The sequence below is a fragment of the Gymnoscopelus microlampas genome, assembly GCF_963454915.1.
Source record: "Gymnoscopelus microlampas genome assembly, chromosome: 11".
Taxonomy (NCBI): Eukaryota; Metazoa; Chordata; class Actinopteri; order Myctophiformes; family Myctophidae; genus Gymnoscopelus; species Gymnoscopelus microlampas.
Window position 1 is genome coordinate 54095756 of NC_139948.1, and position 17167 is coordinate 54112922.

Here is a 17167-nt window from a genome sequence, read left to right on the forward strand (position 1 = left end):
ATTGTACATGAACATTGAACATGTTTGAGAATAAATCAACATTTTTGTAACCAGAAGAGTGGGCACCCGGGAAAAGTGGGCACTTCAATGTGTAATTGGCCATTTATATTCCTCAAAGTAAGTAATTAAGTAACTTAAAGGAGTAGGTCACCCACAAAATGACTTATTTTCTATCAATTGCACACGCCATGAAGCCTTGAATTCATGGATTTGTTTTTGTCGCATTCCTATGCCAATAATTAGATTCCCGTCTCCTACCGGCTAATGTATCCGGTAGGAGACACAAAGTAAATTATTTGTGTCTCCTACCGGAAATACACCCGGTCATCAAATTATTGGCTTAGGAATGAGACAAAAACTAAATCATGAATTCAAGGCTTCATGGGGTGTGCAATTTATAGAAAATAAGTGATTTTTTGGGTGAACTACTCCTTTAAGTACATGATTTGAAGATGCTTGACTGGCCTGCAGCCACTGTGGGCATAAAACAATACGTTTTAGGTCTGATAATGATGTACTCACCCGTACATGTTCACATCATGTATACTTTACATTACTTAAAAGGGATAGTTCACCCAAAAACATACTTTTTTTTTCAATCGATTAGTCACCCCATGGAGCCTTGAATTATGGACCGGTAGGCACAAAGGAGACTCTTTGTGTCTCCTACCGGAACCGCTGCCGGTCATCAAATGATTGGTTTAGGAATGAGACAAAAACAAAAACATATCCATGAATTCAAGTCTCCATGGGGTGACTAATCCATAGGAAAAAGTGTTTTAAACCATTGGTTCTCAAAGTGGGGTCCGGGGACCCCCAGGGGTACTTGAGGGGGTTCCAGGGGGTCCCCAGCTAAATGATGGACAGGAACCAAATGGACCCTTATGGGTCTGTAACTCAGAGAGTGTACAAATGGAACCAAATGGACCCGTTAGGGTCCATTTGGTTCCATTTGTAAACTCTCAGAGTTAAATTAACATTGGTTTTACAATGTGAATTGGGGTCCCAGAGGTATAAATGCCACTAGATGGGGGTCCGTAGCCTAATGCATGTCAAACTGGGGGTCCTTGAAATGAAAATGGTTGAGAATCACTGCTAGAGAGCCGTAAAAACCTTCTCTTATTGGGGTCCCTGGCTTATCTTTTCAAATGGGGGTCCGCGGGGTAATAAGTGTCAATTAGGGGGTCCTTGACATGAAAAAGTTTGAGAACCACTGTTTTAAACTATCCCTTTAAGACAGGGGTCTTCAACGTTTTCAGGCCAAGGACCCCCTAGCTGAGAGAGAGAGATGAAGCAGGGACCCCCTCTATATTGTATAAAATTGTGTTTGAGATAAACTTTTGCTGCTCTTTTTTCACTCTAACACCTATAACTCTTTGCTAAAAAATAGCCGATCTACAAGCTCACTACGCCTCGCAGCGCGAGGCGTAGTGAGCTTGTAGATCGGCTATTTTTGGCTTAAGTTCTCCTCAGCAAAGGGATGCTAGGGTTCAAGTGGTTAATGCAAAAAAGATTTGGCGGACCCCCTGTAGTAACTCTGGGTCCCGGACCCCCTGTTGAAGACCCCTGCTTTTTTGCAAATGTTTTATTTGCTTTACATTTTGGGAGAAACATTGCCAATTTAGCAAAGAGGTGCCGTCTATTCCTGTATCAAACACCATGTTCAAGTAAAGTCTACAATGCTTATCATTTCATCAAGTTTCAGAAACAACTAAAGACATTGGCTCTCAAATGTTTTCATATCAAGGACCCCCACATGAATATCATTTGGCCAAGGGTTACAGTGAAATTGGTGACCTTCAGAAAACATGCGACCATCTCGTGGACTCCACAAAAACATCACCATGTCCAAATGTAAATAACAACCGTTTGTTTATGAACAGAGCAACTCTGTTCATAAACTAACAGCAGTGATTTAACTTTGGATGTTTGACATGTGATGGACGCGATGGACACATCTTTTGTCAGGTCACCAATTTCTCCATAACACTGGAGGAGGCAGAATGTTGAGGGTTGGGATTCGGCTTGAAAATAAAACCAGACGTCTTGGTTCAGCTCTCAGCCGCTAGACCAGTGGCTCTCATACCAGTCATCAGTTACCATGAGTATAAACCCTAGGGTTTATACTAGACCGGTCACAATTATTACGCAATAGCCTAATTGCAATTATTTGAATTTGCAATTATGTTATGCATAATCGTCATAATCATTACCATGTTGAAAATGTTCATATATTTTCAAACATTTTGTGGAAATAGCAGATCTACCAGCTCAAAACGTATTGCGATGCGACACGTTTTGAGCTGGTAGATTGGCTATTTCCACTCTGCTAATCCCACTATAAATGTATGTGTTGTAATTAAATGATGTATATTATGTGTCATATCTACCTTGTGCAACTTTTGTTTACGAAGCCCTAAAAGCCAAAAATAAATTACATTTGTATTCATAATGTTCCAATGCTCAACGTCAAACACAATTAAATCTTTGATCACAATCAATCATGTGACAATGAATCGTCAACTTCCATTTTGTAATGGTGACACAGCCCTAGTTTATAATGGCCAGCAGTGGTGGAAGAAAATACTGATTTGCTTTTACTTAAGTAAAAGTATCACTACTGCAATGTAGAAATACTCTGTTACAAGTTAAAGTCCAGAATTCAAAATTCACTTGAGTAAAAGTACAAAGGTACTGGTATCAAAATGTACTTGAAGTACCAAAAATAAAAAAAGTACACATTATGTAGAATATCCTGTTTCACAAGTTTTCAAAATATATTAAAATATTTTGAAAATAGCCGATCTACAAGCTCACAATGCGTCGCATCGCATTGTGAGCTTGTAGATCGGCTAATTTCAAATGGTCAAAATGTATATAGGGCTGAAGTGGTTAATACATTTTTTTCTTAATTATAGTAAAAATCTACAAAGTAACTAAAATAAAGTTTTCAAATAAATGTAGTGAAGTAAAAAGTACAATATTTGGATCCGAGATGTAGTGGAGTAAAAGTAAAAATATTGAAATTTGGAAATACTCAAGGAAAGTACAAATCCCTTGAAATTGCACTTAATACAGTACTCAAGTAAATGCACCTAGTTACTTTCCACCACTGCTGGCCAGGTGTGATCCAGGTACGTACCGTGCGGGGCCTCCCGCCGCGTGGTTGAAGATAGCTGGTATTAATAGAGCCGCGTAGGTTGTATGGCACCACGTCCCGAGCACCGTACGCCTTGTATCTCAAACGGAGAGCGTTCGTTGGCACCGTTATACGTTTCAGCTCTCAGGGCCTCGTTGCTGCGTCGACTCCATCGAGGTTCCATCTTCAAGCCCCTTGTCCTGAGTTACAGACACTCTATTACCAGCTATCTCCTGATGACTCCATCCTTTGAACCTTCCCTGAAGCATTCATACAGCGAGTCAAACGCTGAGTCATAGCTAGGAGCCATGACTCAGCGTTTTTAACTCACTGTATGAAGTAGATTTAGTCCACTCTGCAGAAGGTCACATGATTAACCTGCAAGACACAGATATATACCAACATTAAATTTAATACATTGTATAATAATAGAAAATACAGTTTTTAAGTAGGCTATAGCAGTGGTTCTCAAACTTTTCCGTGCCAAGGACCCCCAAATAGACACTTATTAGCCCGCGGACCCCCATTTGAAAAGATAAGCCAGGGACCCCCATAATAGAAGATTTTTACGGCTCTCTAGCAGTGATTTTCAACCATTTTAATTTCAAGGACCCCCAGTGTGACATGCATTGGGGCTACGGACCCCCATTTAATGGCATGTATGTCTCTGGGACCCCAATTCATATTGTAAAATCAATGTTAATTTAACTCTGAGAGTGTATTTTCGTTTCAGTTTAATTTCCAATTTTATCCAACCAGGACAGAGAACTCAATCAGGATACAGATTAAACAAGTGAAATTGGAAGTGATGACACTAAGAAATGAGCAGACAAAATTGGAACTGAAACACTATACAAATTAAGCTTAAAAATTGGTACTTTATCCTGATTGGCTGAGATTTTGACACCTACCGGAAAATGTATTTTCTGTTTATTAAAGAGCTGGAGAGACAGGGAGACTCCTGTTACTGAACAAACACTATATTGCAATGATTACTATCACAATATAGTGCTTTAACCTTTTAACAAAATACTTTCTGTTTTAACCAAAAAATATTACTTACCCTACCTTTAAGTTAACTTTATGAACTTAAATACAAATACATTGGATATAAAGTCATTGAACTAATAATATAGACTGAAGTAATTAAAGCGGGTCATGATTGCGTGTTTGGAATTGGAACAGCTGAAATCAATAATATATATCACCATTAACCTGCGGGACGCATTAAGTTAAGGTGAGGGCCGCGTGTGGCCCCCGGGCCGCCAGTTGCCCATGTATGCTATAGTGTCAACCCTTTAAGATCGGGAACGCGTCAGTGTAAACACTTTAACCATTATCTTATACTTTGGCTATTCAAAAATAGCAGATCTACAAGCTCATAGCGCGGCACCGTGTGCGGCGCTATGAGCCCGCATATCTGCTATTTTTTGAAAAATTGTGAACATTTCTGAATTTCTTTTACTCAAATGTTTGCTTCTGGGGGGTCCCTGGAACAAATATACATATCATTTTTGGGTGGTCCTTGTCCTTGACATGAAAAAGTTTGATTATAGCAACATACGTTTTTTTCAAAAAATGTATGATTTAGAACATTGGTTCTCAAAGTGGGGTCCGGGGACCCCCAGGGGTACTTGAGGGGGTTCCAGGGGGTCCCCAGCTAAATGATGGACAGGAACCAAATGGACCCTTATGGGTCTGTAACTCTGAGAGTGTGCAAATGGAACCAAATGGACCCGTTAGGGTCCATTTGGTTCCATTTGCACACTCTCAGAGTTAAATTAACATTGATTTTACAATATGAATTGGGGTCCCAGAGACATACAGGCCATTAAATGGGGGTCTGTAGCCCTAATGTATGTCAAACTGGGGGTCTTTGAAATTAAAATGGTTGAAAATCACTGCTAGAGAGACGTAAAAATCTTCTATTATGGGGGTCCCTGGCTTATCTTTTCAAATGGGGGTAATATTCCGTATTATTCAATAAATAAATGTTTCAATCTGGTCTGTCTGAACATCACTGTATATATCATTCAATGGGTGTAAGTGGCGCTGTTGCAGGTGAACACCGGCATTACACCCCATGTAATCCAGGAAATACAATGACGTTCATCCACAGAGGGGATTAAAACACTTCTTTATTAATCTATACTGAACATTAACTGAACACTAACACCCCGTATGTACGGATAACATCTGTGGCTTTAAGATAATCACTTTATATTTACAATGCATACATAAGTATAGACGCACGAGCCTTAAACACAGAACCACAAACTATTTGGTAAAGTGGCGCTGTTGCAGCAGGTAAATGTCCATGTAAATGTGGAATTAGAACGGCGTTCAGACACACACGGGACTAAAACGCGTCTTTATTAAACTCTACGTAATATTACGGAACACAACAGACCCGTATGGACGGGTAACATCCGTGTCTTTGTGTTTAAACACTTTATATGTTGGATTGGGTTCATTTATGGGGATTTATGATCCGTTTAAAACTACCAACAAACATCAGACTCGACCACCATAAATAATACAATCCCTGACGGGCCGTCTTGATCCAAGGCTAAAGTAGATTTATAAACACACATGAACGTATGGCAGGGTTAGATCTACAAACCCCCCACACAGTGGGTGTTTAAACTTTAGATATGAATCAAACATTAGTTTACCTTCAGCAGAACGGCGCGTGACGTGTTGCAAGACAAAATGTTTGAAAGCACTGCCAAGCAGACGTTGTGCGCCTGGGTGTCTTCACATCCGGTCTAAAGCCCCGCCTACTGGATCCGGTGCTTTGAACACGTTCACCTCTAGACGTTCAGCCGGACGTCACATGGACAAACCATTTCCGTTTTCTGACCGGATGTTTATCCTGCAGAGTGAATAGATCCACAGACTGCTTTTCACTCATCAACACTAAATCATCTTCACCTGTGCAGAGCAGCGGTGTAAAGTAACTAATTACATGTACTCAAGTACTGTACTTAAGTACAATTTTGAGTTATTTGTACTTTACTTGAGTATTTCCAATTTCCAATACTTTTACTTCTACTCCACTACACCTCAGAGGCAAATATTGTACTTTACTTCACTACACTACACTTTAGTTACTTTATAGATTTTTAATATTATTACAAAACACAAATTAACCACTACAGTCCTATGTATACTTAGGCTATTTGAAATCTTGTAGATCTGCTGGGTTTTTTCTTTTCAAAGCATTTTTACACATTTGGAAACGTGTGAAATGGGATATTCTGAAAAATGAGTACTTTTACTTTAAAGGTTCAACTTTATTAATGTCCCAAAAGGGCAAATAGGTTTACAGCAAGAGTTAGCAAAACATATTACATACATTAGGTAGGCAAGGAAACTACTAATCACCAGAAGTCTTAAGTGCATTCTCTTCTAAAACAAGCAAAAAAGAGTATACCTAGCGCTAAGGTAAAAGTACAATATATCAGTTACCTACTTTCTTAAACAGAAAATAGTGAATATTCTCACCTATATAGGCATGTCCAAAAATAGGGACAACAGGTTGAAAGTGATTAATTCCAATGGCAACAGTTGACACAACACTGATAAATAAAGAGTCACAATAAGCAATCCTTCTAATTGTGGCATTTATTAGTTGTACAATTATGAAAAATAATCATAAAAAAAGACTGGAAGCCCAAGATTATTTACAATATTTTTTCTTCTTTTTTTAATCTATTCTGAGTCATATATCCTCAGTCCTTTTTTTTTTTTAATCACAGGGTATTTTCAGAATGATATGTCAAACTTTATAAGACATATGCGTCCTTTTCTCTGTCTCCACAAATGTGACCCAAAAGAAATACATACATACATACATACATATATATAGATATCTATAAAAGCAAAACTCATTCAAGTATCAAAATACAGACTGCTAGATTCATATACAGTTTCAATATTCTGATCATCATCATCATCATCAGATTCGTCCCAGTTAAGTACCTCTAAACCCCCCCATGCTTAGCAATATGCAAACGCCGGATGGGACCAGGATGGCTGAAGGTGCAAAACCGACAGCAATGAGCTGACAGTGTACCGTAGAGCAGGGGTTCTCAACCGTCCTGTTCGGCCCCCAAATAATTGGCCAAAAAACCCCCCAAAAGATTAATGTAAAATAAACGTGATTTTTTTTTCTTTTGATCGTGGAAACCGATAAATATGAACTTAAGTTCTGTTGATCCAAGCTCAGAACGTGGCTCTGAAAATGGACCCAAGCCTTGAGAACCACTGCTCTTAGAGTTTTACCATACTGACCCCAACATGTACCATAATTATACAAGAGTTTATCATCATAATGACCGGACTATGTACTGTACCCATATACACATCATCAGCTGACTAAAAGAGTACCGCTAAAGCCCGCTTTATACTTGGTCGTACGCCCCGAAGATAGCAGATCTACAAGCTAACTAGTAGTCCCAGAACTAGAAGTTAGTAGGCTCTGTGCATATAAAGGCCAATACAGGCTCCTTCCAAGGTCGGAGTTTTTTTTTCTTTTTAAAGGGAGGTGATATAACCATAGAGTACATCAAAGATGGTAGATATAGGAAGATCTTCCATCCCAATTATAGCCACTAGATGGCATACAATGGCATACCAACGTCCTGTTTACTGGTGCTAGATCCCACCAGTGTGTTGCTGGGACAGAGACAGACAGGTCCCTAATAAAGTTGATGAGTCTCTGAAAAAAATAATTGAGTCAAAATGGGACACTTGAGCCATCTGAGCAGCCTTCTGCTGGGTGGAGCTGTAAAAAACACAATCACATATTTGACATTTTAATAAATCCATTAAAAAGACACTAGATGTCTGCATATGGAACACTGATCATCACATTGTTGCAGTGGCATGGAAGCTGGAAAAAAAAGTGTGTGTGTGTGTGGTGTGTGTGTGTGTGTGTGTGTGTGTGTGTGTGTGTGTGTGTGTGTGTGTGTGTGTGTGTGTGTGTGTGTGTGTGTGTGTGTGTGTGTGTGTGTGTGTGTGCACACAGTATCTCTATAGTCATGTGATCAAGACGGATCTGTCAGATTTCCCATATTCCATCCTGATTGGCTAAAGGTTGGCTTCCAAAGTTTGCAGGATTGGTCCGTTTTGAACAAAAAGCCTCAAATCATGAACACAGCTTGCGATTTCCGTGAAATTTCACACTCATATACCCACTAGGCCGAGGAAGAAATGCCACCCTTTTCACATTGGCCTGTTATAGCGCCACCAGCAGGTCTAATTTAGCAAAACACATTTTTGGAACAAAATGCCTCATATCATGAATGCAGTGTTCGATTGCCGTGAAAGACCTAAGAATAAATGACACCCTTTTCACATTGGCCTATTATAGCGCCACCAGGAGGCCACAATAACCTACCTGACCTGTGCTCCGAGGAGCACTTTTTCTATTTTTCTTTTTTTTTTAACTTTTTGAAAACGTTGGCCTATAGTGACATTCTAAACATTGGAAAGGCCAGGTTGAAAGTGGTTAAATGTGTCAGTGGATTTTATAAATATTGAACCAACTGCATTGGAACCATAAGGAAAAAGGTCCTTTTTTCCCATTCCCTGAAAAGTGACAGTTTTGGACCGAAATGATTTTTAGTGGAGTCCCCAGATGATTAACCTTAAAGGACAACTTTGTTTTTTTACAACCACGGTTTATATTTTAGCTTGTAATTAAAGTAAATAAAAGGTGACTGTTATTTTTTTTTCATTTACTGCTTTCTATAGTTTTAGCAATTTTCATGATATTTTTTACAGTGGGCGGGGGCATTCTGTCCGGTGGCTAAATATGTCTTTTTTTACACAATAAAAAAGGTCCTGTGGTCTTTGATGGTCAGATGTGAGTTATTGGGGGCTAGAAGAGCTACTGTAAATAATAATAAAGAAAACGCCGAGTTATTGTGTAAAAAAAGACATATTTAGCCACCGGACAGAATGCCCCCGCCCACTGTAAAAAAGATGGCGAAAATTGCTAAAACTATAGAAAGCAGTAAATTAAGAAAAATTAACACACATCTTTTATTTACTTTAATTACAATCTAAAACATAAACCTTGGTGTGTCCATAGCTATCTGTGAGGGAACAGCTTCCTGTAGCGTCCATAAGCAGCCACACCCATCAGCACCTTGACCACGGCCCAGCCTTCTTCTTCTGCTGCCAGAACATCCACCTCCTGCAACCAACTACACAACACAGACACACACACACACACACACACACACACACACACACACACACACACACGCACACGCACACGCACACGCACACGCACACACACACACACACACACACACACACACACACACACACGTTTGGGAATCACTTGGTTACAATACAGGCTGAGGCAACCAGCATGGCATTTCAGCCCTGGAAGAAACTGCAATCACTCAATGTTAAAAACAAAGGTATGTGTTGTGGTTTGGGATCACATGGTGGTGAAATATCTTGTAATGAGTGAGATGTCGCCGATCAATCAATCGTGCATTTCATCGTGCATTTCAAATGGGGGGGGGGGGGGGGGGGGGGCCCTAACTCAAACTGAACCCATATATCAATCAAGAAAGTGAAAAAATAATTACAAAATAAATAACTGCAAGCTGTAGATCTCCTATTTCCAATGTGTTTTTTGTACGACACAGTTATGCAACAAATGATAAAATAGCACTTAATGGGTTATATACTGTACATACACACATATATGTCGTATCTGTCGGGTGGAAACCTCGTACGTCCAAAACTGTTACTTTTCAGGATTCAAAATCAAAAGCATCAAAAGTAACAGATCTGTTTGGAGCTGCTTGTAGATCTGCTACTTTTGATGCTATGCTTTAGTTTTAGACATATTTTAGTCCTTCTGAAATGTTGCAGCTTTTGTCTAGTTTTAGTCGACTAAATATCATGAGATTATAGTCGACTAAATCTACAGTTGATTTAGTCGACTAAAATGTGTGTTGGCGGTGCCTTTGATGGCGTCGTAATGGCTGATTTTACACTTGGTTGCATGCTGAAAATAGCCGATCTACAAGCTCACAACGCGTCGCAGCGCGACGCGTTGTGAGCTTGTAGATCTGCTATTTTCAGAGCGCAACACCCGAGCGCAACCCAAACATAAAATGACTTGTCTTTTAGTTCTACTGGATCTCTTCTCCACTAGATCCCTCACTAACATTTTAGTCTAGTTTTTATTTGTTGACGAAATTGTCAATATATTTAGTCATAGTTCTAGTCATCATAGCTTAGTTTGTATTTAGTTTGTATTTAGTTTGTGTTTAGTTTGTGTTTAGTTTGTATTTAGTTTGTATTTAGTTTGTATTTAGTTTGTATTTAGTTTGTATTTAGTTTGTGTTTAGTTTGTATTTAGTTTGTATTTAGTTTGTGTTTAGTTTTCGTCGGTGAGAAAAGCAGTCGCCGAAATGTTTTCGTCATAGCTTTAGTCGACGAAATCAACACCGGCCGGAGGAGGGTGTGTCTCACCGCGGTCGGTGTAGAGCCCATGACGGACACGATGGGGAAGTCTTTGTGCTTGCGGTGCGAGAGCGCAGCAGCAGACGTCTCTTCCTCCGCAGACGCTCCAGAGCCGAGCGGATCTTCAGTTCCCGCTCCTTCAGCAGCCTCTGCTGCACCTCCATCAGTGTCTCTCGCCTATAAGGAAGAAAAACACTTTTTAAAAATGTTCGAAAAATCGCTGATCTACAAGTCCACAGCGCATTGCGACGCGACGCATTGTGAGCTTGTAGATCAGCGATGTTCATTATTCATGCAACACTAAGTACAGTATATATATAGGGCTATATAGCTGGCTACTCTCTCTACACGTTTCCTGTCTATCTACACTGACCCATCCAAATTCACCTTAAAAAAGGAAAACAGCAGATTAAAAACATGACAGGATGCATAATAGCGACCTTTATAGTACACGTTGATGTACAATAAGCCGGTGGTTCTCAAAGTGGGGTTTGGGGACCCCCCAGGGGTCCTTGGGGGAGGTGTACCAGGGGGTCCCCACCAAAACGTGTTAATACAGCGTCACAAATCTTTTAACCACTTTATCCATATTTTATACGTTGGCTAGCAGATATACATGCTCTCTCTTTTTTAACACCAATCTTCTCTTCTGGGGGTCCCTGGCACAAAACATATTCAGATGGGGGTCCGCAGCCATATACAGTGAGAACCACTGATGTAGGCGACACAGCTGCAGCTGACATTTTTCTATCGTTCCTTTGTATTTAATTGCCCCTATATTTCATGTTTGTTTTTATGTATGTGAAGTGAAAAGTGCTGTATAAATAAAGTTTATATTATCCTAGGGAGTGTTGATTTCGTCTACTAAAACTATGACAAAAAATGTTGGTCGACTACCTTTTTACACTGACGAAAACTAAATAAAAACTAAATGAAAACTAAGCTATGACGACTAAAACTCAGACTAAATGCAATGACAATTTCGTCAAACAAATGAAAATTAGACTAAAATGTTAGTGAGGGACGAGTGGAGAAGAGATCTAAGACAAGTCATTTTATGCTTTATGCTGTTTGCGCTCGGGTGTTGCGCTCTGAAAATAGCAGATCTACAAGCTCACAACGCGTCGCAGCAGATCGGCTATTTTCAGCATGCAACCAAGTGTGAAATCAGCCATTAAGGCACCGGAAAAATACATTTTAGTCGACTAAATTAACTGTAGATTTAGTCGACTATGATCTTATATAAACTAGACCATTGGTTCTCAAAGTGGGGTACGGGGACCCCCAGGGGTACTTGAGGCGGTTCCAGGGGGTCCCCAGCTAAATGATGGACAGGGACCAAATGGACCCTTATGGTTCTGTAACTCTGAGAGTGTACAAATGGAACCAAATGGACCCTTATGGGTCTGTAACTCTGAGAGTGTGCAAATGGAACCAAATGGACCCTAACGGGTCCATTTGGTTCCATTTGTACACTCTCAGAGTTAAATCAACATTGATTTTATAATATAAATTCGAGTCCCGGAGGTATAAATGCCATTAAATGGGGGTCCGTAGCCTAATGCATGTCAAACTGGGGGTCCTTGAAATTAAAATGGTTGAGAATCACTGCTAGAAAGCCGTATAAATCTTCTCTTATTGGGGTCCCTGGCATATCTTTTCAAATGGGGGTCCGCGGGCTAATAAGTGTCAATTTGGGGGTCCTTGACATGAAAAAGTTTGAGAACCACTGAACTAGACAAAAACTAAAACATTTCAGGTGACTAAAATTTTATTCAAAAGACTGTGACTACTACATTAAAAAATGTCGGTCAAAATCAACACCGTTAAGTGGTTAAATGGACACCAAAGGTCAAAGAGCCAGTCATCACATGATGCACTGTGACTCTGCACTTTAACTGCAGAGCATTACCTGAGCCTCAGATGTAGCGTGAGCCTCCGCCCTGCTGGTCCAAGTCTGCAATGTCGTTTCTGAGTCGTGATCTAACCAGAAACATACAGTAACAAAAGTTTATTTATGATTTTTATTTTCAAAAACTGTGAAAATAGCCGATCTAACAGCTCACGACATGTCGCACTGCTAAAGGTTGTGAGCTGTAGATCGGCGATTTTTGCTATTTCGTGCGACACTATCGTACGACAAAGTATAGAATAATGCATTCAATTTTCGCGCCGCTTTTCGAGCTTGTAGATCTGCTGTTTTTGATGCTTTTCAGTGGCGCTGTACTAGTATGATCAAGTAGGGGGTTATTATGGAGATCAGAGGTTTCTGCTCCACAGTAGAGACTGAAAGAACCCCATCCATGGTCTTGAAGGGCGGATCCAAACCCAGCCGCCCGGAGCAGTGCGGAGCTTCCTATTGCTTCACCAATCTATGTCCCCTCCACCCCCCCCCCCCACCCCCCACCCCCCCCCACCCCCCTTATGTAAAACAAATACAAGAATACAAGAACCGCTGGTCCGCCTGAAAAATGGGGGCGAGGGTGTTTTGGTGCGAGCTGCGACAGAGCCTTTCCATGCGCAACACCGTCGCCAACTTTCACCACTTTATCCATTGCAGACAGACAGTCACTGTGCTTGCATAATATCCACGACCCACACACGTTCAAGTCCCTTTATCGACAACTGGGTCCGGTTTGGTTCAGATTCACCTCGGAAAATCTTGTTCTGTTTATCAACACACGCGAGCGAACCACGCTGGCTGATGAGGAGGAGACACAGCTGTGTCTATCAGCTGTGTTGTGGCGTATCAAAAATAGCACACATACAAGCTTACAACGCGGCACGTTGCAACGTGCTGTGAGCTTGTAGCTCTGATATTTTCAACGTACGACACCATCGTACAACGAATAGGCTATTCTATAACTGCAGGGCACAGCAGCAGCAGAGCAGGCTGTCGGGAATTAGACCACACAGTCAGATCATGATAAAAACTTTAAATGCTTATATATTTAAATGGTTGTTTGTAGGCAACTACTTTATACAAATAATAATATTAATAATAGGCTTAAATGATAAAATAGCCTAATAACAGCATTTTCCCAACCGGACCAAATGGACCCGCTAGGGTCCATTTGGTTCCATTTGTACACTCTCAGAGTTACAGACACATAAGGGGTCAAATTGGTTCCTAACTATTAATTTGGCTGGGGACCCCCTGGAACCCCCTCAAGGACCACTGGTGGTCCCCGGACCACTGGTTGAAAACCACTGGGTTAGGAGATAACGAGGTCCTAAGACCATGGTTCCTGCATGGTTCGCCCAGACGCTTTTTTTCTTTTGTAACAAAAAAAAACATGGGTTTCAGAGGCTAGCTCCACAGTGACCATACTGCATAGATATTCAACTGGCGGCCTGCGGACCACGTGCGGCCCACGAGGAGCTTCCTTGTGGCCCCTGGCCATATTCCAAAAAAAAAAAAAAAAATCATAATTATTATTTATGTAAATATATGTTCGTTTTTATGTTATCAAAGTTAAAACAGTACAAATTATTTATCCTTCATTAGTTCTTGAAAGGCCATCTTTCATTGGAACTTAACTTAGAACCTTAAATAGAACCGAATTAGACCGAAATAGACCCGAAAAAAGGTTGATTTATATTGGTCAAATAGAACCGAATTAGACCCGAATTAGACCCGAAAAATTTCGCGCACGCGCGCAAATTGTGTGCGCGCACTGTGTGGCCCCCAACTCCAAATTATTTTACAGTTGTGGCCCCCTGCCTAATCTAGTTGAATACCCCTGCCATACTGTATCACTTCTGTTTTATTCATTCTCAGGCTGACTTGTGTTCCCAGTCCGCCTCTGATATGGATCTATCTATCTACTAGGGCTGTCAACTTGCCTCATAAATGATATTCGAATATTAGTCTTAAAAAATTGCAAATATTCGAATATATTCGAATATTATTATTATTATTATTATAAAACAATATATATATTTTTCTTTTGTTTTTTTGACAAACAATACATAAAACAATGTATTGAGTGCTTGGATCCAATAAAACATATCTTTTGTTTGTTTTTATAACATGATACATTGTTTTTTTTTGTATTGTCCCTGTCAAAAAAAAATGTTTTTATATATTTGAATATTAATTTTCATATTTGAATATACATATTTTCCCCATATTCAAGGAATATTCGATATTCAAATATTAATTCACCGGCCCTAAGGTAAACAACACGTCACACGCTCACACAATTTAACCCATTGAGACCTGAAGCCGATTCTACATGTCTCCTAAATCTCAACAGTTTTCTGAAAAACGTATGTTTCTATATCAGTGGTGCTCAATCTTTTTCATGTCAAGGACCCCCAACAAAATATGTTGTTCCAGAGACCCCCCAGAAGCAAAGATTTGAGTTAAAAATGTTCGCTTTAAAAATATACATATTCAAAGATTTGCACACATTTTCACGATCTGCTATTTTTGAATAGCCCAAAGTGTAAAATAATGCTTTTTAGCTCAAATCTAAAAATGACACAGTTCCAGGTCTTAATGGGTTAAACCTAAGAGACACAGAGGCAGAGACCTGTGAGTGTCTGGAAGTTCCCCTTGGCCAAAGATCCTCTTCTTCTCTGGTGTCCTGATGGAGAGGATGATCTTGTCCACCACTCTCCAGGTTCTCCACGGTGTTCACCTGCAGGCCCTCGGCCACCATCAGCTCCGCTAAAAAGACAAAAGTGTCACATGTTTGTCGTTTGTTTTATTTACCTTACAATTGGAATCCACAGTCGAATGTTTGCGTGTGTGTAAGTTGCATCACTGTTGCCAGATTGCGCGCGAGCAACAAGCAACCAGCTTGATGCAAAAACACCGCGCTGCGCATGCGTCGACGCACTTTCCCTAACCAATTACACGCCACGTCACGATTACAACTCCTGGACATGGCAACCCCGGCAACCCCGCCCCCCATCCAAATACTGTCTGTCTGACTCTTTGGGAGGGTTGAACGCAGCGCGCGCCGTCTCGCTGGGCTGAGCGTGCTGCTTCATCAATCTGTGCCGCACATTCTGCTCCTGCAAGAGCCTGTGTGAATACATAGATAGATGAACGGGTGAAATGTGTCCGTCTCTCAGTTTGCTTTCGTTTTCGGTTTGCGTCTGGAAACACTGTTGCTCTCGCTTTTGGTTTGCGTGTCCAAAACATCTACAGCCCACTTCACGAGAGCCTCGCGCCAGCGACTAGACGGAAGGGTTGCGTAGCGACCCGCACCTCTAGTTTACTACAAAACGTCTGAAGAGCACAGAGTAAGTTCCTGTCTGGGCGCCATCTTGCCTGGAAACCTGACGGATCTGCCAGAGCAAATACTGCCTAGTGACTAGTCAGACACTTAAAGGGCAAGACCACTTTAGTAGAGGTTTGGGTTGTGTAGTTACCTTGCCATGATGTAACTCCAAAGGTGTGCAAGAAATCAAAAAATAATTGCTCCATTGATTAGAAATTGATAATTCAAAATATGCTCCTCATTGACTTACATTGTACGGTAAAACAGCTCTCAAAGTCACTCTTTTAGTACATAAATGAACCCAAACAAAGTTGATTCAGACAATATAGAACATCACCAAACCCAGTACTGTTTATTTTTTAAATAAAAATGTCAACTTCCTGTTGATTTTGCCATTTTTAATAAGTAGAAAACCTGGATCCGGATCCAGGTTTTCAAATAGTAAAATCAACAGGAAGTTGACATTTCTATTAAAAAAACAAACAGTACTGGGTTTGGTGATGCTCTATATTGTCTGAATCAGCTATGTTTGGGTTCATGTGCTAAAAGAGTGACTTTGAGAGCAGTTTTACCGTACAATGTAAGTCAATGAGGAGCATATTTTGAATTATCAATTTCTAATCAATGGAGCAATTATTTTTGATTTCTTGCCCACCTTTGGGGTTACATCAAGGCAAGGTAACTACACAACCCAAACCTCTACCAAAGTGGTCTTGCCCTTTAAGGCCTGGAAGCACCAACAAGGATGAAACCCATTAAGACCTGAAGCCCATTCTACAAATGTCTTCTAAATCCCAACAGAATCCTAAACAAAACGTTTCTATAATCAGTGGTTCTCAAACTTTTTCATTTCAAAAGACCACCCAAAATCATGCATTTGGCCATCGACCCTCATCTCAACATATGTTGTCCCCCCCCCCCCCCCCCGCAGAAGCAAAGATTTGAGTAAAAAAATGTTCGCTTTAAAAGAATATAAATATTCAAAGATTTGCACACATTTTCACGATTTTTCAAAAATAGCAGATCTACAAGCTCATAGCGCGGCACCGAGTGCCGCGCTATGAGCTTGTAGATCTGCTATTTTTGAATAGCCAAAGTGTAAAATAATGCTTTTTTTAGTGTAACATGTGACTGACGTCACCCTCTCTGCTCCTGTGTTGTCCGTCGGCCAGAGGAGCTGCTGTGGAGGGGGTCCTGCTGTGGGGGGGGTCCTGTTGCAGGGACACTGCTGTGGGGGGGGGGGGTCCTGCTGCTGGGACAGCTCCTCCAGCTCACTGTCCTCCATGTCTTCATCATC

The 17167-nt window shown here is 40.6% G+C and overlaps 1 protein-coding gene across 1 annotated transcript; it reads right to left on the reverse strand.

The window, feature by feature from the left end:
• Positions 1–9102: 9102 nt before the first annotated feature.
• On the reverse strand, positions 9103–17155 carry LOC311054873 (uncharacterized protein; the record flags this gene model as incomplete). Its single annotated transcript, XM_084070870.1, has 5 exons — positions 9103–9354; positions 10646–10813; positions 12549–12619; positions 15175–15311; positions 16996–17155. The coding sequence occupies 5 exons, from the start codon at positions 17153–17155 to the stop codon at positions 9240–9242; spliced, it is 651 nt and encodes a 216-aa protein (XP_083926996.1). The 3' UTR covers positions 9103–9239.
• Between the last annotated feature and the right edge of the window lie 12 nt (positions 17156–17167).